General features: G+C 38.4%; 1 protein-coding gene across 1 annotated transcript in view; it reads right to left on the bottom strand.

Moving 5' to 3' along the window:
- CCDC73 (coiled-coil domain containing 73) overlaps window positions 1-20,456 on the bottom strand; it is a 159,824-nt gene that overhangs the window by 29,531 nt on the left and 109,837 nt on the right. The window contains exons 11-15 of the mRNA XM_054026161.1: window positions 13,155-13,283; window positions 12,735-12,794; window positions 9,078-9,182; window positions 2,535-2,645; window positions 136-267 (exon numbers count right to left, since the gene is read on the bottom strand). Of these exons, the coding sequence (XP_053882136.1) occupies window positions 136-267; window positions 2,535-2,645; window positions 9,078-9,182; window positions 12,735-12,794; window positions 13,155-13,283 (537 nt within the window). The remainder of the gene's footprint in view (window positions 1-135; window positions 268-2,534; window positions 2,646-9,077; window positions 9,183-12,734; window positions 12,795-13,154; window positions 13,284-20,456) is intronic.

Here is a 20,456-nt window from a genome sequence, read left to right as displayed (position 1 = left end):
AAAACAGAAGTTTAAATTGCTTAGATTAAGTGGAGTGCACAGCAGGATTGCAAACATTACCAAAGCATCTTTTTTCACTGATATCTTTACAAGAAATATAAGGTTTTGCAACCATTAAATACTCCTTATTTTTACCTGCAGATTTTCCTCTTGCTCAGTATGTTGATCTTTCTGAGAAAGGTGGCAGTCTTGGAGATGTCCATAAGCTTCTTTAAGTGATACCAGCATATTTTTAATAGCATCCATTTCTATTCTCAAGTCTTCCTCCTGTAATCATTGAAAGGTCACAGAACAAGTGAACACACCAATCTTTTTGCATATGGAAACCCGAAAGATAATTTTTATAGATATATCAACAGCTTCTCAAATTAAGATAAACTGCTACTCTGAAACCTATAATAAAAAAAGTAAAACATCTGAAACCTCACAATAGAAGTAAATGACAAAACAGGTGCCTCTGAATGCTATAACCAAAACCAGCCAATTTTCTTATCCCCTTCACTCAGGGTACGTCTACACTGGAATAAAAGACTCACAGCATGGTCATGGCTGGCCCAGGGCAGTTGACACTCGTGGAGCTAGAAATTGCTTTGTAGACATTCAGGCTCAGGCTGGAGCGTGGGCACTGGGACCATTCCCCCACATAGTCCCACAGCTTGGGGTCCAGCCCAAGCCCAGACATCTACACAGCAGTTTTACAGCCCCACAAACGTGAGTCAGCTGACCCAGGTCAGCCCAGGTATTTAATTGCTGTGCCGACATACACTCAACATACAGATTTTAGACACATTTCCATTATCTCTTATCCTCTTCTTGCTCTAGCCTGGGTTTTGGTCACCATTTATTCCAGTTTGTAAGACTCAAATGCATAGACAGTGGTAACTGTGTTTGTTAGGTTTCAGAGTGGTAGCTGTGTTAGTCTGTATCAGCAAAAACAACAAGGAGTCCTTGTGGCACTTTAGAGACTAACAAATTTATTAGGCATAAGCTTTTGTGGGCTAGCACCCACTTCATCAGATGCATGGAGTGAAAAATACAGTAAACAGAATATACATTATAGCACATGAAAAGATGGGAGTTGCCTTACTAAGTGAGGGGTCAGTGCTAACGAGCCAATTCAATTTAGGTGGAAGTGGCCTAGTCTCAACAGTTGACAAGAAGGGGTGAATACCAAGGGAGGGAAAATTACTTTGTTAGTCTTTTATTCTACCCTGCAGTGAAATGGAGGTTACTTCCTTGTAACCAGTGTTCTTCAAGAAGAGCCATGTGTATTGATCAAGGGAAAGCCAGGATAGAAATTAAAAACTATATATAAAAAAAAAAGCTGTTGACAGTTTGCCATGTTTTCACAAATACCTTGAAAACATGAAAAGTTTATTTTCTTACCCCAAAATATTTCCCTTCCTCTTTTGTATGTATAATATCTCATATTATTATAGTTGATTTGTTATTGCAAATTTACTGCAAAGTTGCTGTTACTGAGTTGTTGGTTTTTTTTAAGAAACCATTCAATATTTGTTTTAAAATACATATAAAGTAGTACCACTAAAAACAAATATTGAGGGTAGGTCAGTACTTAAGCCAAATAATCTTGATAAAGTTCCTTTAATTTTCATAATTTCAATTTATGGGGGGTTACACTAGACTTTTATAATGTAATGTATAATTTATAAATGACTTTTTTAATGTACAGGAATACAAACTAGAAAATGCAAATGGTATATTTGTAATAGTTTAGGTACTATGACAAGGTTCTGTAATAGAAATATAATTTAGCCAATGTAAATGCAAAATACATTAGTACAGTGGTCCTCAACCCAGAATCTGAGGTTCCCTGAGGGGGCTGGGAACAGGTTTCAGGGGGGCCACCAAGCAGGGCTGGCATTACACTTGCTGGGGCCCAGGGCAGAAAGCCAAAGCCCCACTGCATGGGGCTGAAGCCCAAAGCCCCACGCCCTGCCACCCAGTGCTGAAACCTAAGCAACTTAGCTTGGCAGGGTCCCCTGTGGCATGGGAGCCAGGCAATTGCCCTGCTTGCTACCCCCTAATGCTGGCCCTGGCTTTTATATGCAGAAAAACAGTAGTTGTGGCACAGGTGGGACATGGAATTTTTATAGCATGTTGGGGAGGCCTCAGAAAGGAAAAGGTTGAGAACCCCTGGTATTAGTGCATGCTAAGGAAACATCAATACCTCCGATGTAAACAGTGGTTGACAAAAGCATAAGTCTGGAACTACTAAGTGCTAAGGTTAAATTAAAAAACAAACAAAACAAAAGCCTCCATTTGGCCTATGTGGTGTAGGCCCAAAAGAGATGCACGCCTGGCCTTCTAAAATGCAGAAGTCAAATGGAGTTTCTACTAAATCTACCTTTTAAAATATTTTTTGACACAAATTTGGAGTGTCCAGGAAAGAAAATATTTGACTTTTTCATACATTATTTTTGCAATATTTTCATGGGTTTTAGGAATTATTTGAAATGTTTGACTATTCCAAAACCCTTTGACTATACTAACATTTAATTTAATAAACTTACATCTTTTTTCCAAGTTCTTAGTGCTTTCTCATGCTCATTCTGAAGATTAAGGAACTTTTCTTCATTTTCTTTTGCCTTCTCCCTTTGCAGCTCATTATCTCTTTCAAGGGTCTGCAATAAAATTAATTATCCAAAAAATAATCAATATCACATTAATGAATTTTGATGTGTTTTATGTTGCTTGGACCTTTGCTTCTAACATGCTGAAAGTGCCATACAGATCAGTGATAATGTGCTCACTCAACAATAATTTTCATAAATTAACAGAAAGGTGCTTATAGTATAGCTAACAGGAAACAGGGGGAGGTTATGAAAAAGAAATGGCTATAAAAGGGTATAAAAACACTTGCCATTATTCAGTTTCACTGCATAAGTTTTAATGTGCTGAAAAAGTAATATGAAGTGTAGAGCTGAGAAATATGAAATGTAGCACAATCAAATCCCAGTGTACTTAAAGAAAAAACTACAGTATAACCAAAGAAAATATTTTTGTCTTTTGTTATCACAACTTATACTCAAACTTGCTTAATAACCTTTTCTATAATTTGAATTGTTTAATTTAAAATTGTAAAACACATCTGTTGGTATGTCAAATATTTAGTGTATGTCTGATTGCCCTTTATTTTTATTGGTTTACTGAAATTGAATAAAAGTGCTTTAAAAAGAATAGTAATATGCTATTAAGGTTTTTTTATGCTGTCATAATTGTGCTTCTAATGTTTCTGGGCTTACTCAGTGTCAACTTTACTGTCATATTGATAAATTAAAAGCAAGCTCATGTAAATCAACAGTAACAGTTCTCACACATCTCTCTAGTACTGCTGGAATTTTATCCTATCATATTTTTATAACAAAGTGCAGAAGATAAAAGACTTACGGTATCCATTACCTTCTATAAAGATCATACAAACACATTTGAAAATGTAAACACAGTTTTAATGCATGTAACTACATGATCAACTGTATTTATAGGATTTTGCTGTGATTCTTTGAAACCACTTCTGAAAAAATGTCAGATATAAAACATTCTTCAAAGGAATTCTTTTCTACTTCACTTTATAGCTACAAAAATATCAAATTACTTTTTGATTTACTTAATCTTAACATGCCTATAATCACTGTCTAGTTAATGTAGCCACACTATAAAATATTTGGAGAATGAATATAATATTCAGCATTTAAAAACCTACAGTAGCTCATTCCTACATGTATGGAGAAGCTTACTTCATGATCTGTGGGGGAAATATACTAACACCCACCTAATTAAATAATAAAAGATAGTCTGGACCCATAAAGAAATGTTCCCTTCCACTGCTGTTGACCAGCCAGCATCCATGCAGTGAGGTTCAGAAAAGCTGGATCAAGATGGAGGATTTTCCCCTCTGTCTGGAAGATTACATCTAGCTGGAAGAGGTAGTAGGACTGGAGGTCAAATGGAGAGATTCATCAAGTCTGAGACTCAGACCTGCCTTAGCAAGGCCAGTGCCAGTGTGATCATCTGGCTGATTGCTGTCTGAATTTCCTGATGATTCTTACAACTAATGGGATTGGAGGGTATGTATACATTAGTCCTGGAGCCCTGGGGATCAGCAGCACATCTGACAGAGAATCCTGGCACTGATTCCTTTGGAGCAGAATCTGAGACATTTCTTGTTCTCTTTCATTGCAAACAGGTCCCCCTATCTGACGAAGATGTCCTGCATGATGGTATCTTTTACTGATCACATGTTACTTCCAAACTGCTTCCTCAGGTGGTCTTCCAGAACATTCTGCAAGCCTTGTAAGTTAAGGGCTTTTAGGGTAATTTAATGTCAAATGCAGAAATTCCATAGATGTACAGCTTCCTGACAAAGCGGGGTGGATCTTGTTTCCCGTTGCCTGTTGATATAAAACATCTCCATGGTGTTGTCTGTCATAATCTGAATGGTCAACCTTTTCAGGAGTGGAAGGAATGCTGTGCAAGTCCGGCAAATGGCCCTGAGCTCTAGGAGTTGTTCTTTGAGATGTGTTGCACGTATCCATTCCACTTTATGTCTGTGCACATCCAGTACACTAGCATCAGATTTTTCCCTTGGGGTGCTCATAGGGGTGGCACATGCCCCCTCTACTGCCTCATGCTGCTGCATAATACTATAAAGGACTGAGCTGCCCTCGACCTCGCTCAGTTCCCTCTTACCAGACAGACTCCAATATACAGAGGAAGGAGGGTGAGATGTGGATTAGACATGTGCAATGCAAATCAAAGAACGATAATTACAGGTTAATAGCAGTTTTTCTTCTGCAAGTGATTGCCCATGTCCATTCCACTTCAGATGACTCTCAAGCATTTCAATCTGGAGGTAGGATCAGAGTCTACCTGCATAATGATTAAAGGACTACAGTCCAAATCTGGCGTCTTCTCTAGACTGTTGAGAGATGGCATAATGAGAAGCAACAGTATGCAAAATGAAGACCAAGTTGCAGGTCTACAAATGTCCAAAATAAGTACTTGAGCTAGAAGAGTTGCAGAAGCTGCATGTGCTCTGGTTGGCTGTGCTAACATCCTGTTCAATGGAGTAATATTGGCCATGTCACAGCACAATCCTATACAGGAGGAGATCCATGACGGAATTCTTTGAGAAGAGATTGGAAGGTCCTTCATCCTATCTGAAACTTCCATGAATAATTGCAAGGATGAGCTAAATGATTTATTCCTGTCAAGTAAAATGCTAAAACACTCTGCTAACATCCAACATATAGAGCCTATCCTCGTGTATGAGCATGAGGCTTAGGAAGAAAATTCGTAAACATATTGCTGACTGACGTGGAAGTGAAAAACATTTTGGTGAAAAACTTTGGATGAGGGCATAGGCATACCTTGTCCTTGTAGAAGACTGCATATGGTGGTTCAGATATCAGAGCTCTCAATCCACCTACTTTTCTTGCTAAGATAATTGCCACTGAAAAGGCTACCTTTATTAAAAGATGGAGTAATTAACAGGTAGTCAGCAGTACAAAGGGAGAACCCATTAGTTTTGCCAGTACTAAGCTTAAATCACAAGGGGAATAGGATCCTCTACTTGGGGATATAACTGGTCCAGACCCTTCAAAATCCTGATTGATAATCACTCTGTTTTCTCCAGTCCTATGTCAATCCAGAAGGTTGAAAGCCGAGATAGCTGCTAGGTGAATCCTGGCAGAACTAATGGCAAGACTTTGGTGTTTCAGGTATAACAAATAGTCCAGCACATGTTGTATTGGAAACCCCTTATTGTGGACTAGACAGAGAGAGACTTCCATTTCAACAGATAAAGCTACCTAGTCTAAATCTTCCTACTATTCAAGATAATGTTTTGTAACTCCTTTGAACAGATCTCTTCCTGAGGTGTTAACCATGGAGCATCCAGGCTGTATAATGGACCTCCTGAATGGAATGGAGATGACTGTGGTCCTGTGATATCAGATCTGGGTCTTGTGGTGTCAATGGAGCCTTAGTTGAGAGGCTCAGCAGTGGAAAAGCAACACTGGTGAGGCCACGCCGGTGCTATGTGTATCACTCAAGCATGGTTCTGCTTGATTTTAACAACACTCTGTGAAGGAGCAGAACCAGAGGATATGTGTACATGATTTTGTATTTCCAGGGAAATAGGAAAGCATCCATCAGAGACCATGCTAGAGAACAAAATGAATGACACTTCCTGTTGATGCAGGTTGCACACAGTTGAAAAACGAACCTGACTATATCTGGGCAGAGACCACACGTGGTGACTAGTGAAAAACCTGCTCAGTAGGTCTGCCAGACTGTTCTAGAAGGTGGGAGGCTTTGAGATGGATTGAGTTAGTGACAAGTCCCAAAGCAGCATTGCCTCTTGGGAAAGAAGTGTTGATATGACCGCTCTCTGTTCAAACAGAACATGGCTGCATGTTGACCATAAGTACTAGCAAATTTCTTCCCTTGATATGGGGAAGGAAAGTGTGACAAGCTAGATGAATGGCTTTCAACTCTTACATTATATGGAGAGCTAAATCCTGGCTAGACCAGACAGTCTCTGAATCTACTGAGATTGCAGGTGGGCCCCCCAACCTAAGGCAGAAGCATCCATAACCAAACTCAAAGTTAGTTGATGGGGAGCAAACGGAACTCCCACACACATACTGGATTGGTCTATCTACCAATTGAAACAGTCTAAGAATGATGTTAGCCCTCCAGCCACCATATCCAATGAATGACAAATAGAGGAGTACACCAAGCTCAGCCAGCCCTGCAGCTTTCTGAGTTGAAGCATAAGACTTGGGAAGAGTACAGGCAGGAAAGGCTTGGCAGTGACCTGATAAGGTGTAAATGGATGAATATGAACTTTACTTTAAATGTTTGCTAAATTTTAATATATTACAATCCGAGAGAGAGTGTGAATGGAGAAAAGGGTTGGTGAGTTACTGAAGAAGCCTGTGGAAGGAGGAAACTGAGGCAGGAGTCATTTGCAAGGTCATCCTAAGGCCACAAGGGATTGCTCAGCTGGTAGCCACACAGTGACATTCTGCAACAGTTGTAACTGGGATAAAATAACCAGTGCCTGCATCGGTGCCAGATGGACCCTTCCTAAGCATGAGCTACCCTTTTCTGTGGCAGAGCAAGAGGAATTCTGCCTCTTAGAGCCAGGACATGTTGACAGTGACCTGGATTAATGCCCCTTAGCGGAGTGGTGCTCCTTTCTTCCCCTGACCTCAGAAGTTTTACCAGTTGAAGAAGAGACTTTCTTAGATGTGACCCTCAGAGCTACGAGCTACAGAGCTGACAGCAGTGCTTTTTGAAGAGCACTGCTTAGAGTTTTCATTTCCAGCCACTCCAGGACATGAAGAGGGGTGTATCAATCTCTCCAGCAAAAACAAATTCAAGCAAGTCTCTCTCTTATATTCTGTGTTCTGCTTGCGAATGACTTGCAAATGGCATCTCTCTCAGGGATGTGCCTCTCACCAAGGCATAATGAGCATCACTGGCTTACAAGATGGAAAGTTATTAAAACGTGGAGACTTTTGTTCTACTCTAAGGGATTGACTTAGCAGCAGGAAATCTGACACAGAAAAGAAGGATTTTTTGGTTTGTTTGTTTGTTTTAAAAAGGAAACATTATGGAAAACTTATGACTGACTAAGGCCATGTCAACACTATCACTTATGTCGGCAAAACTTATATTGCTGAGGGGTGTGAAAAAACACACCTGATCAACAACATAAGTTCCGCCAGCATCAGTGGTAGCGTGCACAGGATGACGGGCTATTTTAAGCTCCAGTCACTTCTTAGCCTCTTTGCTGAGACTTTCAACTAGGATATCAATTAGTTCCAGTTTGGAAAGTTGTGGGTTTTTGTTTTTTTAGTAGATATGTATACTGATTGGGAACTAGATTCGCTTTCACAGTTCAAACAGAAATGTATTATTTTTTCTTCTTCTTCGAGTGGTGTCCCTATGAGTGCTCCAATTCAGGTGTGCCTTTGATTGGAGATTTTCTGCTGCTACAAGTTGGAAGTTAGGCAATATCTGAGCTATTTGTTCACTGTGGAATCCTCTTTATGTGTATAAATGGTTCTAAATACCTTTAGATAGTTAAGGTATGTCTACACCAGTGGTTCCCAAACTTGTTCCGCCGCTTCTGCAGGGAAAGCCCCTGGTGGGCCGGGCCGGTTTGTGTACCTGCCGCGTCCGCAGGTTTGGCCGATCGCGGCTCCCAGTGGCCGCGGTTCGCTGCTCCAGGCCAATGGGAGCTGCTGGCAACGTGCTTCCAGCGCTCCCATTGGCCTGGAGCAGCGAACCACGGCCACTGGGAGCCGCGATCGGCCAAACCTGCGGACGCGGCAGGTACACAAACCGGCCCGGCCCACCAGGGGCTTTCCCTGCAGAAGCGGCGGAACAAGTTTGGGAACTGCTGGTCTACACTATAGACCTTATAATGGCACAGCTGTACTGCTGCAGCTGCGCTGCTGTAAGATAACTCATGTAGCCACTCTACGCTAATGGGAGAGAGCTCTCCTGTGGACATAGCTACTGCCACTCATTGAAAGTGGTTTAATTTGTCAAATTCAGCATACTCTGATCTGCCCCTTCACCACTTTTAACATGCAGCCTATGCCAAGGAGGGTGAGGGAAGGTGGCACTATGCTCCGGATGTCGTTATGCCAGCCCTTTTGCCCTGAATTTTGCTGAAATTGAGGACAGGATCTTGCTCCTTGATTTTCAGAACTCAATTTTCTAAAAAAAAAAAAAAAAAAAACCAACACATCTTAACAACAACAACAAAAATCACTTAACTAAAACAACAGTCTTGAGGTTAACTAAGATTTGCTTTATCCTCTAGAAAAAAATTGGTGAAAATTGGCAGCCATCTTTTTCTTTGAGGAGTTTAGGGAACAGGGTGTGTTTCAAGGTTCATACTGAAAATTAAGGAGCTGAGGGACCAGAGGATCAGAGGTCAAAAGTTCTGAAAAGCATTCTGATGTGTTTAACAGCCCTACACTCTTCAAAAGTATACAGCAGGTAGTAGTAGATTGTATAATCAAGAAAAATCTGACCTTATATTCTTCTTTCAGTGCATTCAATTCACTTTCCATTCTGACATTTGTTTGGGTCAGTCGCTGAAACAGCTGCTGCATATGTTGTAGAGAACTGATAATCTCCTTATGAAAATAAACAAACAAATCATGGTATATTAGTTTGTTTAGTTTGTGAAGTTTGAGCATAAAGAAAATAATGGATGTTTTACAAATACTTTATTTTTGATTAACACATGTGTTCTTTCCTCAGTTAATAGATTACATAATTTACATTAATATCACTATTTCTCTTTTTAAATTATCAGTATCAGTTTTGGGAGGGGGTTGGTGGAAGATGAAAGAGCTACTCAACTCCTCTGTGGCCTTTTTCTGTGGAACAATATAATAGTAAAGTTCTTCTCAAGGTATTTTCTTATATGATGCCACTTGATGAACAGTTCAGTAGCAGTTCTGGACCCATCTGAACAAGACATGTTTAAATGCGCCAAATTCTGTCTGCACTTCACAGTTTTGAGTTCAGCACATTTGGCAGAGTAATGTTATGGCAATATATATCACTGCCAGTTTGGAAGACCCCAGAGGAAACAGGCAACCACTTTCACAAACAGATGATCCTGAAAACTGTTCTCCATCTTCTGAATGTAGACTCTACTGGGCTGGAATTTACACACAGTAATGGTGTATTATGACATGAACATCAGAATGTTGTGATACAATTCAGGTTTATCAGACTTTGCAGCAAGCATCTGATCTTTCTGGGGTATATCCCCCCAGAATGCTATAATGATGGGCCCATTGGAACTAAAAATAACACATGCATTTTAAAATTCTGAGATGAATTTAGGGCCAGATTGTGAATCCCTTACTTGTGTGAGCAGTTACTCACACAAATATTCCATTGATTTCACAGGAATTCCCAAGAGTAACTACTCACCACTGTATAGGGTTCAAAGTGTGGCTCTTAGGGATTCAATATTCATGATGGTGAGGGACTAGTAGCTCTCACTTAAATACTATGTAATACTGTGTAAATTTCTTCCCCAGCTTTACTAATGCAAACTACAGTTCTGACCTGCAATATCGCTGCTGCTCTTCCAGTTTTGGGATTCTCCTAAGAAGCAGCTGACACTTATGCCAAATTTGTGGTGTTTGTGTCATGGTGAACAGAAGGTATATCTACACTGCAATTGGACACCTGCGGTTGATCTCTGCCAGCTGCCTCAGGCTTGTAGGGCTGTTAATTGTGGCATAGACATTTGGACTCGTGAGCTCCAGGACCCTCCCACCTTGCAGGCTCCTAGAACCCAGGCTACAGCCTGAGCCTGAACACCTACACCACAGTTAAACAGGATCAAACCACCAAATTAATTTCTTTTTGTGACAGTTTTGAGCTCAGATCTCCATACATGAAAGGCCAGTACACTACCTTACTCCTGAAGGGCTCCTATTATACTACAATCCTAGAGTCTTAAAATTTCTCATGTCCTGCAGAGAGAGAGAGAGAGAGAGTCTATTTTTAAGAAGAACTCAATGTTATTGAATGGAATACACTCTAAATGGCAGGAAATGCTCTCCAGGACAGATGGAATTTAAAGACTGCAGGACGTCCTTGTTTCAAGAAAAATAAGATCTCAAAGAGAGGACCACCCAAATAACTGGTTGATTAAGGTGTAAATCTAGGATCACCCTGAAGACTGTAGACTGATAAAAAAAGAAAAGAAAAGACCAAGGTATCTTCATAACACACACAAAATGGTGACTCTGTTGACAAAGCCTGCTAGCTAAAGCAGATGTGATGGAGAAAATAAAAGCCACTTTACATGAAACAATATGTAAGACACATTTCTGAAGGTCCCAAGATAGAGAATGACCTAAACAAGCAACATATATCCACAAATCCCTACAGAACTTGCTCCTAAACAGTAATCCAGTAGCTACTAGTAAATGATTTGCACAGATGCAATGTGTGACATAATTGATTTTGGGATAGAAAATATTCTTAAATGTTGAATGGAATTGAAAGAGAGACTCATACCAAACTCGTACATTAATTTATCTCTAAAGAGATTCAAAACTGAAAGTTTTCTGACTTCTTTCATATACTATAGGTAGTCTCTTTTTTTCAGGCAAAATCAGGTAACTAAATGTTTAAGTACTAGTATCTGTGTACACAGAATTAGAGACCACATGGAGGTCTGAAAGTCTACTGGTACAGAGGCTGACTTAAGTGGCTGGTTACATGCCACAGTTAGTAGTTCTGCAATTTCATATGTGAGTTCCTTCAGAACTCCTAGGTGAATGCCATTTGGTCCTGATCACTTATTACTGATTAATTCCTCAATTTGTTCCAAAACCTCCTCTACTGACACCTCAGTCTGGGAGAGTTCCTCAGATCTGTTCCCTAAAAAGAATGGCTCAGATGTGGGAATGTCCCTCTTATCCTCTGCAGTATAGACCAATGCACAGAATTCATTTAACTTCTCTGCAATGACTGGTCTTCTCTGAGTGCTCATTTAGCATGTTGATCATCCAGTAGCGCCACTCAGTTTGACAGGCTTCCTGTTTTTCATGTACTTACAAAAAATTTTGTTGTTAGTTTGTCTTTTGCTAGGTGCTCTTCAAATCCTCTTTTGTCCTGCCTAATTACAGTTTTGCTCTTGGCTTGCCAGAGTTGATGCTCCTTTCTATTTATCTGAATAGGATTTGACTTCAAATTTTTAAAAGGATGTCTTTTTCTCTCTAACTGCTTCGTTTAGGGGTTTTTAGCCATGGTGGTTTTTTGGGTGGAGGCAGGAGGCTCTTTGTGGATTTTTTTTAAGGATACAAACATACCCATACACCAGACTGAAAGTATCACTCCATGGAGTATTTTTAGCACAACTTAGGTCTGTGAGAGTCATTAAGTTAAACTCTAATAAGCATCCATTACCTACTTTTTCTAGTTCTACTGTCAAGCATTCTTCAAAAGTAAAGTAAAAATACAGTCTTCTGAGACTACGATGGTACTGCTAGATCACCCTTTAATGAGTGCTCAATGGGTAATGTGGTCAGTATTCTGTTCCTTCCCCTCCCTAAGAACATGTACATCACTTTTTTGACATGCCTGGTATTAATGACCTATGGAGAGGGAGTCTTTTATGACCTAAGAAAAGATCACTTTTACATGAGATATCCTGCAAAGCAGTACAGTACACTGCTATTACAGTCAATGTGTGTTTGAGTAGTTTATTTGGATGCTTGACACATGATCCCAATTTTAACTGGATGGACTACCAGTGAAATGCAAGTAATTTGTTGGGTACCAGTGTGCAGAAAGAGGAAACAAGTATTCTACAATCCTTACTGCATATCTTTATTGAATACATATGTAGAAGATTATTTTCATTGGTATGCCAGGTTTCTCTTGTCTGAAATTTAACTAAATAAATGAAGACTTGGAAATATAATGTGGAAAACAAAATTAATAAAATAATGTGTGTCCTATTAATTGATTTGATATAAAACAGTAAGATCCTGTTTTTATTATTAAAATCAACATTAAATTACTTCTGAAAAGTAAAATGCTGAACATAGTTAATTTTAAGAGTTTAGAGCACATTTCTTAAATGGCCAAATATTTCTGATCACAAGTATTATTAATCAACTTTAAACAGCAAAATTGCATTAACCGCTCACCTGTTTCTCTTCTTTAATGTGTGCATTTTCTTCACTGAGATTTTTATTAATCTCTGTTTCCTTAACAAAATATAAAATGAACATTAAGTAATGTATGAAAATATTATGCAACAATCTTTATATTAATACATTTTCTTTAATAAAATTACATTAAACTGATTTTTCATCCTTATCGAGAGCAATTTAATGACATTTAGTGCTTGAAAGACATTTGATCTTATAAATAATAAAATATCTTACATTTATAATTTAGTTTCCTAGAAAATGTAGTATTTAAAATCAAATAATTGTCACTACAAATATTCAGTTCTCAAAAAGGTATAGAAACATGTATGCATCACTTGGAAATCATTACAGCTCTGTTTTTTAAATGAGCAAGAGGAAACATTAGGCAACAAATGTTAAGAGCTTCTTGAATACCATTCTGATTTTTTGTTGTAGTTCTTGTAACTGCTGTTCCTTTGCTGTAAGATTGATGTTTTCTTCTCCCACCCTGTACTGACATGTGACCTTGGACCTTATCAAGTCTGTAGTTACTTTCTTCAGTTCCTTAACACAGGAAACATGCATAAATAGTTCATCCAGTATCAGCACTGCAACTCAAAACAGAGAAATCTTTACACTATCCTGACCCGTGCCCTTTCTTTAAAAAAGTACAGAAATACCAAAACAAATGAAATTAAGTAATATACATTAAATTAATAGTAATGACTGTTTGTTTTAACTATCAGTGTAAAACAAACAAACAAAAAAAACCATCAAGTCATCTACCAAGAGGGGTTGTATAAATATTGCTACTGTCTCTCCCTATTACAAAAGTAGTAGAGTTACATTATAGTTGATATTGGTAGGGAACTCCTGTGCCGAGCCATACAACAGGAGTAAAAGTACCCATTAGTACACCAATGACAACTTCTGTGTACTCCTGGGAAATAGCAGAAAAAAAGGAAGAGCAGTGGATATCTGGCAAAAACAGGAACTGACCATAAATTTTGGGGATCTTTGCTTTCTCTGTAACATTAATTACTTAATCTCAAGAGAACACTAAATTAATTTAATATTAGAAACCTTTACAACATGATTTTCCATTTAAAATATGCCTTTGATTTTATAGCCTTTATAATCTTTTAAATATCCTGCACTTTTTAAAAAAACATTATCTGTTTTCTAACTAGTTTATCCAAAGCGGCTAGTGCAGCAAATAAACAGCAAATGCTTTGATCTCATTAAATTACAACTTATAGTTCCTGGACTCATAAATATTGTGCCCTTTTCTCCCCCACCCCTCCTTTTCTGGTGCAAGGTAGTCTGTTTAATATCGCTCTCTCCTTGAGCACTCTGACGTTTACTCAGACAAACAGCAGAGGTTATGAATGCTGTTCACAGATAGTATCAAGAATTCTTCATGATGCCATAGTTGTGAACCAAGCATTCAGAATGGTAATAGTTTTATCTAGCAACTATGTTTGGTCTGTTTAACTTTTCTCTACAAAACTGGAATTCCATCTTATCACAGAAACAATGGTTTAACTGTTCTGGACAAAATCATATACCAGTGCAAAAGAAAAAATGAAGATTATCTTGCATGTGAAATTCATGAATATAGAGTTATATGAAAGAATATGAGTATAGCTACCTCTATCAATTAATTCATTTTTATAAACTATTTTTAATACTCTAGTCATAAGTGAATTTACAGTGCTCTAACATAGACAAAGTATAATTGTTTAATTGGAAGACTGTAAAGAGAATAGTATTACTTTAGAAATGTGATATTTTGTAATCTGAAAATCCAATTAGGAAATTTCAGTCTTTTCATACAAAAATTAGATAATACTCATTGTTAGTTTTTACTGAAAGGGTCTATACAACAAGCAACAAAGCATATTTTCAAAATTAAATGTAAGAGGGGGTGAGAGGTTTGACTTTGTGGAAGTGAGTACTATGCCAATTTTTTGAATGCACTATCTGTACGGGAGACAGTTATTAGATTCTGTGTACTATAAAGCCCAATGGATAAGCAAGTGCAAATACTTTGTCTATGGCTCTGATACTGCATGCTTTCTAAAACTCAGGATTTACTGCCATGCACAAGAAAAATCCTACAAAGTAGTTAGTCTGGTCCTTACTTCTTATCTTGCACTGTAAAAAAAAAAAAAAAAAAAAAAAAAACAAAAACCTATTATGCACATTTATATTGAGGCCATGGAGGTTAGGTAGAGGAGTGGGAGGTCTAACTGACGAAGATATATATTCATGTATATTTTCTTTTGTACCAATACCACAAATCTGGTAATCTAGCTGACCACATGGATAGAGAAAATATTAACAATCAGATCTAGAGACAAACCCACTCACCAAGGGCAAGTGGAGAACTTTCTTTGGTGAGTGCAGGGGCCTAGGCCATCACTTTATGAAGAATTTTAAGTTTTGAAATAAAAATAATTATGATTCTAGCCTTTATGGCTGCAAAGATAATGTTCCAAATATGAACCAAATGTAAACAGATGCAGTGTTTTCATCCAAACAATCAATTGTAAGCACCAGAGAATTATAGGTTGTAAGAAATAGCCAGCATGGGTTTGTCAAGAATAAATCAGACCAAACCAACCCAATTTCCTTTTTGGACAGGGTTCCTGGCCTAGTGGATGAGGAGAAGAAGTAGATATGATATATCTTGATTTTATTAAGGCTTTTCATTAGCAAATTAGGGAAATGTGGTTTAATGAAATTACTATTAGGTGTGTATACAGCTGGTTAAAAGACCATACTTAAAGAGTAGTTATCAAAGGTTTATTGTCAAATTGGGGTGGCGTATCTAGTGGAGTCCAGTCAGTCCTGGGTCCATTTCCATTCAATATTTTCATTAATGACTTGGATAATGGAGTGTAGAGTACGCTTATAAAATGTGCAGATGACACCAAGCTGGGAGAGGTTACAAGCACTTTGGGGAACAGGATTAGCATTCAAAATAACCTTGACAAATTGGAGAATTGGTCTTTAAATCATCAAGATAAATTGAATAAAGACTAGTGCAAAGTACTACACTTAAGAGGGAAAAATCAAACACCCAACTACAAAATGGGAAATAACTGGCTAGGTGGTAGTAGATCTGAGTATTATAATGGATCACAAATTGAATGTGTGTCAGCAGTGTGATGCAGTTGTGAAAGGCTAATATTCTGGGGTGTATTACTAGGAATGTCATATGTTAGACAGGGTGGCATGTGTCCTCCTCTACTTAGTACTGCTGAGCCTTCAGCTGGAGAACTGTGTCCAATTCTGGGTACTGCACTTTAAGAAAAAGATGTGAATAAATTGCAGACAGTCCAGAGAAGAGCAAACAAAAATGATAAGTTTAAATAAAACCCTCAGCTATGAAGAAAGGTTAAAAAAACTGGGCATGTTTAATCTTGAGAAAAGAAGACTGAGGGGAACCTGATGATACTCTTCAAATATATTAACAACTGTTATAAAGAGGACAATGATCAATTGTTTTCCATCTCTACTAAAGTAGAACAAGAAGTAATGGGTTTAATCTGCAGCAAGGAAGATTTAGGTTAGATATTAGGAAAAACTTTCTAACTATAAGGGTAGTTAAGGAAGGCTTCCAAAGGAGGTTGTGGAATCCTCATGATTGGAGATTTTTAAGCACAAGCTAGACAAACACCTGTCAGGAATAGTCTCAGTTTACTTGGTCCTGCTTCAGCGCAGGGGGCTGGACTTGGCATCTTGAGATCCCTTCCAGACCTACATTTCTATGATTCCTAAGTCTACTGTATCTAAGCTCCAGTGTTTCAGCTGCTGCTTCTAACTTTCTTAGAGGTTTCTGCCATACATAACAAGACACTGGTTGGTTTCAGGACTGCTATTCAGAACCCGGTAACCAAAGTGAACCTGACAAAGAATTACGTCAGTTTCATTCTATTGCTGCATGGGAAAGCTAAGAGATGCAGCTGAGGTACTGGACCCTTTGAACTGGCTGGTGGCCCTCTCCCCAGTCTTTTGTGTTGTCTCCACTATCTTCTGTGGTAAATTTTTCAAGCCTTGCTCAGTATAATTTTTAAGGGTTTGTTTCTTTTGGCTGTTATCTCTGCCAAGTTTCCATTTAAGCATTTCATAAATAATCATTATCAAATGCTTGAAATGAAATCTGTCAAATGTAATAGCTAAAACCAAATATCCTAAAATACAAAATATTGAGAATGAAACCTATGCCACAGTCCTGTTAAGACAAACTGACACGTCTGCAATTGAAAGGAGTCCAGGTCAGGAAAAGGCTATATCCTCCCGCAAGCAGTAGAACTAGTCATTTTAAGAGGTTCACAATGTCCCAAGGCCAGTTCTAGAAATTTTGGTAATCAAACAAACATACGTAGTCTGTCTAAAAACGAAATTAGATTCACTTTGCTTGTGGCAGATACACTTGCGCCAATCTAACCTAGGAGCCACTGCAGTTGCATATTGGAGAGCTCCAATCTGATGTCCTGGATCTGTATGTGCCATTCTCTTAATATTGGAGATGTAACTTACTTTTATGGCTACAAGTACAAGTTAAATTATATTCTCCAGCTTCAGACTCCTATCAGTAGCAACTCCATGAGAGCAATTACTTCTGATCTGGAGCTAAACTTCCTAATGGCTGTGAAAATGGCTGACAGCCCATTGAGAGTAGAGCACACAGAGTAGTACATTTATTCCTGCTCCAGCACTGAGGCTGGTTCAGGGACTGAGGGGGACGGGCAGCTTGTATCCCTCAGAACCTGGAGCCATCACAGTCAAGATCAGCCCAGGGCTAGTTAGGTCAGCTGTGTGAGTTGTACTCTGGATGTAAGGACCCTTCTGGGCCTTACAGCTATTGGAAATAGCCAGGATGCAGGATACACCCCTTCTCAATCCCAGCTTGTTCCAAACATGCTTCACTGTGATGGGGGTTCCTGCCTGCTTCGTGTTTTCTGCAGATGCACCCTACATTACCCTGGAGCTATTCTACAAAGGGGCTCATTTTGTGGTCACTTTGCACTGCCTAGGCTGGCACAAACTGACCATGAGCAAAATGAATCAGGCCCAGAACATTTATGATTTAGTCCTGGCACCTCTCCCTTTCTACTTTCAACATGACCCATATTTCCAGTCTGTAGTCAGAACTGAGAAGCCCCCTACACAATTGTAAAGCAGCAATGCAGTCTAAACCACTGTATAACCTGCTTGCTCACCAGAAATGGTGCACAAGCAGTCAAGCTGCTAAATGGCAGAGCTGATCAAAAATTGGATGTAATTTTTGCAACATTTTTATTGAAAATTCTTTTCTTTTTTTTTTTTTTTTACAGAATTTCAAAATGTTGATGAAATGTCAAAATTAGAAATTGTGATGAATTCTCCAAAATTGTCTAGAATCATAAATTATCAAGAAAATGGCCTCTTAAAGGTTTGGATAAAAAGCATCAAACACTGAATAACTTACTGATTTTTTGGGGGAGTGGGAAGGTTTTTTAAAAAGTAACAAAAGAACTCAGACATGAATTTCAGTATATTTTTCTCAGAACAGAAATTTCTTATATCCACAGCTTTGACACATCACATTCTATGACTAGTGTGAATTTTCCAAATCCTTTTTATTTAGGGAACTCAGCTTACCCTCTTAATTATTTTATATGCTGTTTTTTACTTGTAAAACTGTTTAAAAAATGGGTAAACATCCTGCCTTTATTGTGGTATACGGCACTTCCATCACTATGTGCAAGAAGGTGATGAGGCCCCCTACTTGAACAATAACAGGCAGGGAGTTAACTCGCAGTGTAGTTCTCCCACCAGTGTTCAATGTGGAGGAAGCACTTGAAGAGTGAAGGTCCAATTAGACGTTTACAAGAAAGCACGCTGTGGTAGTCAAAGGAGGAAAGGAGACTTTTCTTTCTCTCTTTTTTTTTTTTTTTTTTTGCTTATATAAAAATATTTTCTTTTAATTTATACCCCTAAACCTCAAGAATAAATCCTGGCAGAAAAAAAATCTGAGTGAAAGATTGTGTTGCTGGATGCGGTATACAATTTTCTTGCCCTCACATATTAAAAAGTCCTAATTATTATTTCATAAAATTGTTCTGGGTTTTTCCCTTTAACCAAAATAACTAATCCAATTTACTATTACGTTCACACATTTCTGGAATTTTGAGGTTTATCATGAAGCCTCAGTCTGGACATAGTGCAGGATCAGACCCCAGTTCCAATGAAGCCTCTCAGTTATGCAAAAGCCAGTTTTCGTGGACTCCATACTATTTTTGATCTCGCCTAAGAATGTGAACCATTCTACACAGACAACAATTCATTTCTCAAAGATTAAGATTTCTGTGGTCAAAGTGCACCATATAGTTATATTTGTTCTGAAGTGGAAAGTTGTTTTACCTGCAACACACTGTTGAGGTTAACCATTTTAAAACAAATCCCCCATTTTAGTTTTGTTTTTCAAAACCATTTACTTTTGGGGGAGTGGATTTTTGGTGTAATGCTATTATTATCTGAATAATGTATTTGGACTAAATAAGGCTTTTCTAAAAGCTATAAAACCTCTTCATGATTTGAACACCCTTTTGAGTAATTTCACAATGTTGTGCTTTATCGTTAAGTTTATAAGTATGATTTTAATAAGAGACAGAGCTCTGATCTTTTGAATCAAACAGTCATTTTGGAACTTGGTGTTTTTGAATACTCAGGGTGTGCCTTATTCTCTAGTATGCAACTAAAAATAAATTAGATTTAATTAGTGATTTATCTTTGCTGTTATTAAAACTGTAAGCCCAAAATAAATGTCTGCAATAGGCAACAAGCTTGAGATTGAAAGAAACAGATGAAAAAAGGGTCTTAATTAATTAAACTGTCTATCTCAGGGTATAATTGATTTCTGGACCAGATTTTGAAAGGCATCATACCCCAATGAACCTCAACAATGAGAAGCTATGTGTTCTATTAAAAACTGAAAAACAATACTAGGTGCAGGTAGAATTTTAAAGCATTGCTGTACTCATCAACCTCACTTTTCAGAAATGCAAGTCACAGTGAGTAAATGTCCAATTTTGATCAGTTTAAAACAAACTTAAATGGTAACTGAATCCCTCTCCTAAACAACTAATTTTTCCTATTGCAAGTAGTAGTCTCAAGTCTCCTGAACAGGTAGCATGTAGCAGCAGCAGGAGCATGACCACAAAGTCATCTGTCTGAAGATATCAGAGCAACAGAAACCCAAAGGAGATTGGGAGTGGAGCAGTGAACTGGTTCTCTTTCAAGGTTTCTGGGAGCCTGATGATCAAGGGGGAAACATTGTTGGACCTCCCTTCAAATAAATGGAAGTGGGGAGGAGGAGGCAAGAACAAGGTGGGATTATGGACAGAGAATGAAATTACATGACTATTGCAGGGGTTGCCTTTGCTTTTCTCCTGTTACCCTTTAATTGGCTGCTAGAAGGGAAGTGAGACCTACCCCTCCTGACATGCATATTAACCCTTTTAGCTTGCCTCACTCACTTGCTTAGAAGAAAGGGCAAATCCAAAGAGATATCTGGTAACTACTATAGTTCTGCATGTGTGAGGGACAGGAGGGAGCTCAGTGGCAGGGTAACCTCACTGTCCACACGCAACCTGCCCCCCATTCACCTTGGTTACACTTGTCCCAAAGCTCTCCATTTATTTTAGTGATTCTGCAATGCTTTTTTTTCTCCCAGGCTACCAGACT

Source organism: Malaclemys terrapin, chromosome 4 (genome assembly GCF_027887155.1).
Source record: "Malaclemys terrapin pileata isolate rMalTer1 chromosome 4, rMalTer1.hap1, whole genome shotgun sequence".
Lineage (NCBI taxonomy): Eukaryota > Metazoa > Chordata > Testudines > Emydidae > Malaclemys > Malaclemys terrapin.
The sequence above is the reverse complement of the archived record's forward strand: the minus strand, read 5'-3'. Positions and strand labels throughout refer to the sequence as shown.